Source organism: Miniopterus schreibersii (genome assembly GCF_964146895.1).
Source record: "Miniopterus schreibersii genome assembly, chromosome: 7".
NCBI classification, from domain to species: domain Eukaryota; kingdom Metazoa; phylum Chordata; class Mammalia; order Chiroptera; family Miniopteridae; genus Miniopterus; species Miniopterus schreibersii.
The window spans coordinates 16,622,693-16,635,224 of NC_138108.1; the positions used below are offsets into that span (position 1 = coordinate 16,622,693).

General features: G+C 37.2%; 1 protein-coding gene across 4 annotated transcripts in view; it reads left to right on the plus strand.

Moving 5' to 3' along the window:
• The window catches only part of ERBB4 (erb-b2 receptor tyrosine kinase 4), a 797,001-nt gene that overhangs the window by 780,338 nt on the left and 4,131 nt on the right, over positions 1 to 12,532 (plus strand). For 2 of the 4 annotated variants that reach the window (XM_081141986.1, XM_081141985.1), the window contains exons 26-27: positions 9,862 to 9,909; positions 10,702 to 10,999. In XM_081141986.1, coding sequence (XP_080998112.1) covers positions 9,862 to 9,909; positions 10,702 to 10,999 — 346 coding nt within the window. The remainder of the gene's footprint in view (positions 1 to 9,861; positions 9,910 to 10,701; positions 11,000 to 12,532) is intronic. The other 2 variants (XM_081141988.1, XM_081141987.1) reach the window with 1 other exon arrangement.

The following is a 12,532-nucleotide window of genomic DNA, read 5'->3' on the forward strand; positions in this document are numbered from 1 at the left end:
GGGAGGCAGATACAGATATAGTCGCATTTCCTATAGAACCAGGACAGGAACCCATGGGCTCTGGAGTCTGTCAGGGAGAAGAAAAGAAACAGGGGCCTGCAATTGAGAAGTCAAATATGAAGAGGAAATGTAGTGATCAGACTTCAACTGCTTTAGCGTTTCACCTGAGTTGCCCTTGATTTAGTTAGGCAAACTTAATCTAGGTATTCCAAGTAGATTTCTTTCTACCCATAGTAAACCATAAAAATATTTTTCTAATCAAACCGATTGATTTTTGCTTGTTAGTAACCAGCTGTGTGGCCTTGAGAAAAGTCACTTGCCACCTCTATTGCCTTAGCTGAAAATAGAATGTGATTGGTGATTTCTGGCACCCATGTTAGATTTAAACTAGCTTCTTTTGTTTCAGGTCTATTTTATAGTTTTCCTTCTTTATATTTTTAATTAGAGTTTTAGCCATTTTAGAGCCTATAGGAAATTATTATGACTGTGGTCTTGGCTAATCTAGGTTGACTTTGGCAGCAAAGAATATAAATAAGAAACTAAGAAGTACTTATTGGTCATTTTTGATTTTAGGACATTCCAAAGTGGTTTACAAATAGATGCAGGAATTCTTTGTGTATTTTCTTTTTCCTTTTCATATGCAGCAAAATAATATTTGGGAGCTTTGGGGAGAGCTCTTTTCTCTTGGGGTGCTTCCTTCAATCTGATACTCATTTTGGCTCAGATCAGTTGTAAATACCAGCCTGTTTCTGTGAAATGTAGCTGGTGTTTGCTCTGGGCTGATGGGACAGCCGCGCTGTTTGCTCTGTCAGTAGCTGTACCCGAGTATCCACAGTATATTATTCAGATCAGCTCACACCAACCAGCTGTCCTAATTCCAGGTGGACTGTTAGAAATCTTGTTACTTACAGCAGCAGCTGTGCCACCTGGTAGCTTAAAGAGCAGTAGTTGGATGAATCAACCATTGTGACAGTCACTTTTTATCTGGTAAACAGTTTGCATAAAACTAGCATAACTGAAGATATTTCCAGCCTGGTCCATACCGAAATGACATGAACACTGAAAACCTTATCTGTATTATGTTAAATTGTTTGCTTGTTGCCAACACCTGTCATTTAGGACACTGAATCAATTCTAAATGCCAAAATTAGTTTTATAAAATTTGCAATTCTGTTTTCTATATTATTTGTTTTCTGTCTCTCACTACACAAACTATGCCCTTTGTAATTTTTACATTTTCACACAGATATTGGTCTAACTACTGTCATTGTTATTTTGAATATCTAATAAAAATTCTTGAGCTTGGATTATTGCCAAGGAGGTTAAATTATGGAATATTTCACTATTGTATTATTGCTTATAAGTAAATAGAATGACTCCAAATAGCCACTAAAGAAACACTTCTAAGTAGAACACTCTCGTACATAGCGTTTTAGTGAAGGAGAGTCACCTGCTGATAAATAACGTCCACATGTAAAGAATGGAAAGGCACAGCAAACCCCGGCCCGCCCGTGAGCGACAGCCTGGCAAAGAAAATGTTTCAGCTTGAGTGGTTAAATATACCTTTGCTACCTGGCTAGAAACTATTAATTTTCTTAGTGTGTGTACGAACACATACATACGCATGCACACATGTGCACATATACACACAGAGCCTACAGTTGTGATTTAAATAAGTCTTTATCAATGGAACGAAAGGACACATACAGGCTGGGGCAAAAGCAGGTGTACAGTTGCGAGTTTGTGAAACACAGAGTTTATTCTTGTATTAGTATTTATTAATTATTGCATGATTTTCCATAGGAACAGCTTAAACCTGTTTTCCCTCCACCCCGTATTATACCCAGGTCAAGGCATAGCATTTCCAATTCTAAAGTAATGTCATTCAAATTTAGAATGTTCACAGTTTTCTTTTTTCTCATCTTAGTTCAGACCTGCCCTGTAAGTTCCTTAATTGTTAAAACTATTTCTGTAATCCCTCCAAATCCTCTTATTATATACTTATCGATAGACATAAACACTATTAAGGTAAAAAATGCATATATCTAGTTTTTAATAACTGGCTTTTATAGGTAGAATATTTAAATAACATACTTCCTCTCTATGGAAGGCAATCTTTTATATATAAAGTATCATGTTAATAAACTCTGCTTTTAATTAATCTGTGTATGGATAGCTTTAATCTACAGTATTTAATATTATTAGGGTATTACTTTCACGTAATAAACTTATAGCTTATTGGATAAGAAAAATTGGTATCTGTCTTATAATCAAGCTCCATTAAATTCACTTTAAAAGTATATCAATGTGTTTTTCAATTAAAAACAAATACCATAGTGGTTAAGGCCAATCCTTTCAGGTATAGTAAAAAATTATTTTCTGAGAAACAAAAAATGTACCACAAAAATTCTAAAACTGACTTTTTATCATTTATTAAATGCCAGTTTGAGGCTATAAAGTATAATGTGATGCACATTAGGTGGGGACTCAGGGAATCTGTTTCTAGTCCTGTCAGTCCTTTGACTTGAAAAATTAACCTGACCTCTTAGAGCATCAGTAGCTCCATCTGTCAAATGAAAAGTTTAAATTCGGTCGTTTTATTTCAAAATGATGTTTTCACAAGACACCATCTAAACACAATCATACCTTCCAAAACATACAATTATATGTTACCTATAGGCTAAGACATTTCATAGATATTCCACTTAGAAAAAGGGGGGAAAAAAGAAAAAGTGACTGATGTACTTTGAAAATATTTATGCAAGAAAATTTGTCAGATGTCTTTGCTTTAACGCTAATCACATTTTACAGTACTTAACAATCAGTTTTGTGGGCTTAAAGCAGAATATTCATTTTACATATAAACAATTTGCTACTTGGAAGTGAACTTTCTCATTACCTGTTCTGTAGCCCCATTGCTCTTTTCAGAGTTAAAGAAACTGAGTGCCCAAGGGATTAAGGAATTTGTTAACAGCCACATGACATACAACCCTAAGAGGCAGAAGGACCTAATATGACCACTTGTTCCAGGTCCATTTTTTTTTTAATTCTCACCCGAGGATATTTTTTCCATTGTTTTTACGACAGAGTGGAAGGGAGAGAGAAGCATCGATTGGTTGTTCCCTCTCTCACCCCAACTGGGGCAGAGCCTGCAACCGAGGTTTGTGCCTTTGGTCGGACTCAAACCCTGGACCCTTCAGTCCTAGGGCTGACACCTTAACCACTGAGCCAAACCAGCCAGGGCAAGGGCTATGGGATTTTTATCTTCAAAAGTTTCCTGACCTCAGTGCATTGTTCATGTACTAAGAAGTCTGCAGTAAATAATATTCATGATGTTGGATAAAAAACACTCAAGCAAAGACACAGACAACTTCATGTCTTTACTTGAAGACTTAACCAACCTACCCAAGGATTTGGGCATACTAAAGGCTAAATAATTTTATTCTGAGTCTTATACAAAGATATTACAGTTGAACTAGATATTCTTAAGAATAAGTTAAAAATTTTAGGAAAAAAGGCCATACCATCCTTAGAAGAAAAGAACTATGGGGAGGTCTTTAAGAAACCTCCTAGGAGTGCGCCTCCTTAAAGTCCTCGCTCAATGTGTTAATTAGTAGCTAAGTGGTATTAGGAAACCGTTCAAATATCACAACAGGCTGTGAAAAGAAATATAACAGGCGAAAGAAAGTTGCCAGAAACCAGAAAACAAAAAACGCTTACAGCTCCACCAAGGTTAAGAGACATAAATTCCATGTGATTACTAATCTCAAGAATGGTGACAAAATTCTTATTGCTTATCTTGAATGAAGCTAAGGAATGTTGGTACTAATATAAAATCATATTTTTATACCCTTTCTTTTTTGACTGTGCTAATATGTTTTTTGACTTCATCATATAATATGAGCATCGACTTAAAGCAGGAAAGTATAAAGTGAAGAATTTTCAGCTTCATTTCATCGACCCATCTAGCCATGGATATTTTAGACTATCCTCTTGTTCTGCCACATTTGGAAAGGGTAGAGGAGTGGCTGCCTGGGGACACAATAGCTTACTAACCCTTAGTCATGCAGGAAAAGGAATCTGTGCCTTATCCCTGGACTAGGAACACTAAATTCATAAGCAAGAGTGTTGCCATGGAAAATCTTTGTGCTCTCCAGTTATTTAAAACTATGTCCTGCTCTGGCAGGGTGGCTCAGTAGGCTGGAGCACCGCCCCTACGCCAGAGGGGCACTGGTTCAGCGCCCAGGCAGGGCACATACCTAGGCCGCAGGTTTGACCCCCGTTGGGGTGCGTACAGTAGGCGGCCCATCACGATGTTTCTCTTGCACGTGCCTCTCCATCTCTCTCTCCCTCCCTTTCTGTCTCTAAAATTGATAAACATATCCTCACGTAAGGATAAAAAAAAAATTCCTCCTGCTTCAGGGCTGGCTTTGCTCTTGGAAACGTAGATAAATGTGTGTGTGTGTGTGTGTGTGTGTGTACACACATATATGTATGTGACTATGATTTTAGATCAACAAGAAAAAACTATTAGGAAAGGATATTTTTCATATATATGTATCTCCTCTATTAGCACTTAACATTCTACTTATAGTTTCACTTTCAGTTTAAATCCTGTAGTTAATTCAAATGCAAATAAGTTGGGAGGGGCAATGGTGTAAAGCATTATCAGTATTTTGTAACTAAGGCTAGTGAGTTTTTCAAACTCTTACTTGAGATTATATTTTCCCAAGAAAAAGAAACCTCAAGAACTTACCCAACGGAAGAGTTCAGGTTCTATTCAGGTGCAAAGGAAGGGCAAGGAGAAAATAGAAATGCTAAAGTGAAAATCTGCATGTGGCATAATGAAAGGTAACAGATTCAGATAGCCGGCTGTGTGTACATGGGAAGAACTTTTAACCTTCCCGACCCTCAGTTTTCTCATCCGTAAAATGGGACTCATAAGTTTTAATCATGACAGTGACCTTCAGACTTCAGAAAAATTAATAAAATCTAAAATAGTCTGTGCCATCTGGTAGGTACATGATACATGTTAGTTTCCCTTCCTATTTATCAATTTTCTTAAGAATGGACATTATAACTAAGGGGACTTCAAGAACAGACTTAAAGTAGAATTGTCAATGTTTATAAAAGGCACTATGTTCATATAACTTGTAAAATCCATTAACTCCCATTTATATTTACTGATGCATTTCACAGCTTTCCGTTATTAAAAATAATTTTCTGTAATAGAATAGATGAGACATCTGTGAAAAATTAAATGTTCTAGGATTAGTGAAAATTGAACAAAGGGTAAGAGCCCAAGTTAATATTTCTTCAGCTGGATCATAAGGTCATTATTATCTGTTTATTTATTACAATGTTATATCATTATGTATTTTATTTATATATAATAATTTACTTATATTTTTGTGTGTAGAGTAAAAACCTAGTTGCTTTTAAAAAAAAGTAAGTATTCCACATACTCAAACCAAATAGATAAATACATTAATAAATAAACACAAATAAATGGACAAAGGCCATTTCATATATGTGTTTGTATAGCATATGTGTTTGTGTAAGCCAGCTGCCTAGGGTCAATAGGCTTATCCCAGTCCTTACTGGTGTTTGGTATATGGACATATTTTGTTTGTTTTCTTCTGGTTCTATGAAAAATGAAGATTCTAAATCTAGATGTCTCAGACACTGATAGGTTGAACTCAGTTGGGAAAAAGAGTCATGCATCAGAAATTGTACGTAATGCAAAAAACATTTAATCTGTCGTCTACCTGACCTGTGAAAATGTAAAAATACCCATCCGAGTGTTAAGAATGTATGTCAGAGAATAAAATAGAGCGCCCTTAATAGTTACTATGCGGAAGTGTTCAGATGATAAATTAATGCTGATGGATTAACAACATCTTACGGAGACACGTTCTATTTTAGTTAAAAGGATTTGGAGTGTTTCTTGGCCCTAGAAACTTTAATCCTATAGTTAATATTGATAGTAACAATTATCTGAAGATTAAAAAGAACTGCCTCTCGTTAGGCACATGCTTAATTTAGATAGAAGTCAAGCATTAAGCTTGTGTTTTTGTTTGTTTTGTAAGAAGATAGATTTCTATGATACGTTTTAAAAATATAACACACAGTTCATCTTGTTAACAATTTAAAATTTCCCAGGAACAATATTAAATAATACAATATTTTAATTAAAACAATAAATATGAGAAACACAGTGCATCTAGTAAGACAGAGGCTCAAATCTTGATCATTCAACTGAAAAGTAAATTTTAAGACATGATGTATGTAAAAGTGCCTTTAACACTGCATTTGATATATTTGCTGACATTTGCCTTCTCTACAACCTCTGGCATTTGAGTACAAGTTAATCATACAGTGTCCCAGCAACATGGCAACAAAATTAAACTTGACTCTCTCCATCACCCTTACAAATCCCGCCACCGGAAAAAAAATCTGCCTATCACCTGCCAGTGCATAACCCCTCCCGGCCTCCCCGCCCTGCTGGCAGTGAACGCCCTCGCCAGCTAATTGAACAGACGCGCCCAGGCTGCTTCCTGAAGGTGCGCAGAGCTGCCCCTGATGGACGGCAGAGAGGGCCCGGCGGGCAAACAAAAGCCTTTTAACTGAGAGCCCCGCTCTGTTCTGCTTGGAACGCTAAGGTCACTCCAGCTCACTCTGACTGTGGGGATCTTAATTTTTACTCCACCAATTTACTTGCAGCTGTCATTCTCTCCAGCACTAAAGTTCAGCTCTTCGAGTGTGGGGAATTGGAGGGCGGGGGGTGGCAGGCAACCAGAAGAGCTTGTTGCAAAAACGAAAAACAGCAAAAACAAGTAAAATCTGGCTTGGCTCTCAAGTACAAAAAGTTATTTTCAAAGCCTATAAATTATGACACAGTGATTAACATGTAATTTAAATATATTAAAACAACAATTATATCACATTCCCAGCCCAGCTAATTGGCCTCACAGATGTTCCCTTGTAGCTGCACTGCCCTTCCAGGGGGAAATGAATGAGGTGCTTTTCATCACGGAAAACAGGGGGGAAAAAACAAATGGAAAAAACTGGAAGCAGAAACATAAAAAGCAGCCAGTAACCCTAAAAAAGGAAGAATGGCAAAGGGGCTTTGCTTAGCAGTTTTTTCTATTCTCTTGGTGCTCGCAAAAGCATTTAAAGCTGGAGAAAGCACGAGGACTCTCCTCCCGGGCTGGCGTCTGGCAGGCTATCAGATGGCGCTGGCAGGTTGCTCAGGACTTGTCAAGGCAGGGACAGCGGATGCATTCTAATGGGGCCGCGCCTCACTCCCTGGCCTGGACCCACGCGGGGCGTGAGGCCCAGTTATTTTGAATACAACGCCTTTGCAACCGAAGGCGGTCTAGCCCAGGTCATGAATATAGATAATAAAGTAGTTCCTGATGAAGGATGACTTGTGAGCTATTCCTGTGATCATCTCTCTTTCATGTTTTATAAAATGTGGAATGTGCAGCAGCCGAGGCTGTTCCCTCAGCCTTGATTCCAGTCAGACATCACCTAGTACAGAAACCCTTGCAAAGTAAGAGGTCAAAGGAACAATGCTAATTACTAATATTTCGTTCTACCTTATCTTGTAATGTGTAGTCATAGAATTGAAATAAATCCACTCCGGCCTCATTTCCCTCTCGCCTTTTCTTCTAATAACCTCAGGTAATGTTTGATAGTACAGTGTAAATTGCAAAAGACCAGTGACCATGCTTCTTAGTGGATCGTGATACCTCCAGCATCGACCACAGTTCCTGGGCTTTCATTGCAGAGAATTAATAAATATTTGTTAAATGCTTGCTAAATATTGAGGGTTTGATGATAGGGTAAAACCAAGGCTTGTAATATAATGAAGTTCCACCAGGCAATAGTCACATTTCTGATACCATCCCTCTACTTTAGATATCACTGGACTGTACAAAAAATTCCTTTCTCAAATTATATGAACAATATATTTGATTTCATATCTTTCTAAAAGGTAGCAAAATATACTTATAGTTAAGGTGATGTGGAGGACAGGTAAGCATTTTTTCAAATGTCCCTTTGATGAGTAGCTTTGCCATTTTAATTGCTTGACTTTAAAAATCCGATTTAGCAGATGTAAATATTTAAATTTTATATATTCTCTACATTTGTACAGAGTTTTCAGAGTTCATTTATAAACATTAACTTACTTTGTCTACACTAAGAATGAAGTAGAGAGGCCAAGAATGAAAATGAGGGCCTGAGGTGTTTCATGACTGACCGTAATTGGGACTGGAGCTCAGAGCTTCTAGCAAATCATAAGACAGCCTGTCTTCCTGATGCACAGTGCCTCCTCCTATGCACTGCATTTTAACTATATCTCTAACTTCCCATGTTTTTAAGTTATGTTACCAGAGAAGGGAAGAAATAAGCATTTTCTATGTCATCCTGTAAGTGATTCGGTTATCAGGAAATTTGAAATGTAAACTCACTGTTCAGAACTCAAAGGTTTAGAACTAGTCCCTTGATTAGTCCAACAGACTAAGTTAAAGGAATTGCACTCTCCAGTAGTTATTAATTTACATTAAACAGTTCATCTCCATGAGGCCATATTCTTCTTAGATTGTTTTATGAATTGTGAAAGCATTGACCTGGAATAATATTTAGCTCTATTTTGTAGATGTTTCAAGAGGTTGTTGTCTTGGTTTATTTCAGTCATCTCTGTTCACTCAAAGACAGAATGCAGAGAATACAAGCTTTATAAAATCAACTGTTTTTATTTTCTCTATTATTCCAATGCTTAGAAAAGTGCCTGGGACACAGACAGTAAGTTCTCAAAAATGTGTTTGGTGAATAAATTTGCATAAATAATTTGTCTTTTTTTTATTAAGAAACAGATTTGCTTTACATACAACCCCCTCTGCTTATCCTAAGGAATATTGTATTTAATGTTCTATCATATTTTTATATCTACTTTTACTTAGCACAAAGGCTGGATAGAGTATTAAGCTGTAAGAATATAGATATCATTTTGGGTTTTTAAATATGTTTTTTATTGATTTTAGAGAGAGAGGAAGGGAGAGGGAGAGAGAGAGAAACACTGATTGGCTGCCTCCTACACACCCCCTAATGGGGATCAAGCCCAAAACCCAGGAATGTGCCCTGACTTGGAATCGAACCGATGACCTCTGGGTGCATCTTTTTAACTGATTCTACATAAATGAACAAATGTATGTAAATCAGGTTTTCAGGAAAGATTGATTTTCCAGGATTTTTTTGCTGTTTCTTAACTTAAAAAAAATTTTAAGACTGAAGAGAGAATAGCATATACCTTTTTAAAGGAGAGCTCAAGAAATTGACCCTTTACCAAAATGGTACAAAATAAATGTAAGTTGATAGAAAAAAATTATTCCAGGCAATTTGAAATCCACTCCTATCTCCTTCGAGATAAGTGTCTTCTTCTAAGAGAAAAGTTGATGCTATGGTATGGGGCCACTTCCGTCATTTAACATTAACAAAGAAAACTGGTCCTTGTTTACAATTATAGTTAATCATTTACTGTTTTTCCCTTTCTCCTAGTTAATCAGAGGAATATCCATTGTCAACTTAATTTTTAATCCACTTAAAACTTTTACTTTTTGAAATGTAATTTTTTTTTCAAGGATTGAATTAAAATATTTAATCTCTTCAAAACACATACATAAACTCACTTGCAGTCAGAGTGCATAAAATTTTACTGTTTAGCAAACTTCACTGTTGTGCATGGTTTCCTCTCTGGTTCATACAACTCGTGTGGCTTTTCTTTTTTCTTTCTTTTTTTCCCCCATTCATATTACCTTTTATTATATCCATCATTCCATTTTTCTTTCCTATTAGAGTGAAATTGGACACAGCCCTCCTCCCGCCTACACCCCCATGTCAGGAGTAAGTATTTCACAATCAACCTTCATCTTTTAGGATTTTTGGTCTTTGCTTACCATATTTCCTCTCTCGTTTCCCCATAATTTCCTCATTTCCCCTTTGCCAACAGTGAGTTAAGAATTTGCTGTAGACTGTCTAGCTGCTTTTGTAGATATATTTTGTTTCCATAGATAATCCAAAATTGAGATATCACACATTAGTAGTAGCTTTTAATTTTTACCTGGGCTCAAAATTTGTGCTTCTAGGTGAGAAGGCTAATTTTACTTCTACGGTTATAGGTTGTGCGATATAAAGTCAGAATCTCAGTGGTGATTGTCCAGTTAGGTACTGAGGACTCAAAGTCCTGGTAACTACAGAACAGAATGCAGTAAGGAACTGTCATCACCCAAATGGCATCACCGTGCTTCTGTTCTTAATGGCAACTATCTATAATTAGTGATGTTGCTACTTGTCATGAAAATTCACTTGGAATTTTATATCAAAAATGGGCAATGGGGGGGGGGGGAGTGAAATACGTTTTATTAGATCATGTGGTAGGTGCTTAGTAAAATTAAAATACTGTATATAGTTTCAAATTGTTTTCCATGATTTAATTTTTAAGAAAAATTGGAATTTGGGCTGTTTTTAGTCTATAAATCAAACCCATTAGCCATTAGTGAAAATAAGGTCAACTAAAAAAGAAAACTGACATTTCTCTGAAAGACAAGCTTCCATATCCTTTGGTTTTTAACATTCATTTTTTTACAACTGTTCCTAACAATACCTGTTGTCCACACGTGTCTCTGCTGTTGACAGAACCAGTTCGTGTACCGAGATGGGGGCTTTGCAGCAGAACAGGGCGTGCCTGTGCCCTACAGAGCTACGACCAGCACCATCCCAGAAGCTCCAGTTGCTCAGGGGGCCACAGCTGAGATTTTTGATGACTCCTGCTGCAACGGCACCCTCCGCAAGCCAGTGGCACCCCACGTCCAAGAGGACAGCAGCACCCAGAGGTACAGCGCCGACCCCACAGTGTTTGCCCCAGAAAGGAGCCCAAGAGGAGAGCTGGATGAAGAAGGTTACATGACCCCTATGCGAGACAAACCCAAACAAGGTACAAACAGGATGTTCAGAAATGATTGCTAGTCTACATTCACATCCATCAAAATAAGCAAAGTATAGAGGGGATATTGCCAAACCACTGGACTATGCAACATCTGTGACCCAGAAAAGACCTCAGCTGCTGCCATTCAGGTCACACTGTCTGAACCAGCAGCATCCACAGCAGTTATGGGCTTTTTACAAATCAGAATCTCGGGCCCCACTGGAGAGGAGCCTGAATTTTAACAAGATCCCCAGGTATTTTTTAACACGATCAAGTCTGAGAAGCACTAACCTAAACGTACCTTTGTTGGAATATTTGAAAGAGATAGTGTATCATAAGCTTTCAGAACTATTGTTTTATTGCACTTCTTGTGCAGATCGTAAAGGCTGGTATTGTTGGCCAAAGTGTCCAAAGCTTTTAATGACACCAATAAAAAGTTTGGTTGATTCATTAAAATGGTGTCATTAAAATGACCTAGTTTGTTATTACAGGAGATTATGATTTCTTCTATGACACATTTCAAAAATTAAAGTTCTAATCCTGCATATACTTATATGTATACTATCACATCTTGAAAATATTCACAGGGTGTGGTTTTACAAAGCACAGCAATAACATTACAATAGTTCCTTCTTATCCACAGTTTTGCTTTCCATAGTTTTAGTTACCCATGGGGAACCACAGTCTGAAAATATTAAATGGAAAATTTCAGAGGTAAACAATTTGTAAGTTTTAAAGCATGTGCCGTTCTGAGTAGTGTGAGGAACTCTCATGCCACTCTGCTCTGTCCCACCCAGGATGAGGATCCCTGCTGTGTACACTATCCACTCATTCGTCACTTAGTACCTGTAGGTTATCAGGTCAACTGTCTCTGTATCACAGTGCTTGTGCTCAAGTAATCCTTATTTTATGTAATAATTTCTGCAAAGTGCAAGAGTAGTAATGCCGGTAGTTTGGATGCCAAAGAAAAGCCATAAATGCCTTCTTTAAGTGAAAAGTTATGTTTATATAGGAAAAAACAGTGTATATATAGGACTCTGTACTGGTCACACTTTCAGGCATCCACTGGGGGTCTTGGAACGTACCCCCATGGAATAGGGGGGACTATTATACAAGGTTAGTGGTAGAAATATTAAACACCCAAATCAAGTAACAGTTCCATTTGGAAAAAGCCTCTTTCCTTCTACGTCAACAGCATCACAAAAAAGAGAAGATTGATGATTGCTGTTAAAAACTGATGATCCTGTCTCAGCATCCTCAGTGTCAACAGTAAACTCTATTTTAAGACGCTGTATGAGCGCCCATTATGTCCTGTAACATATGGCTATATTCACTTTTATAAAATGCAATTTAGGGACCCTTAAGTACATATCGTAAATAGCCTGTTAAAATATATACATCTAGACATAGAGAAGTATTCCTTTTATATGTTTATGTTATAATATATGATGTTTATGGTAACCCAGTAGTGACACAAATACAGGCTTTCAGAGGATTTGGCAGATCCCCCTGAAAGTAGACTATTCTCTGGGAAGATTCTCA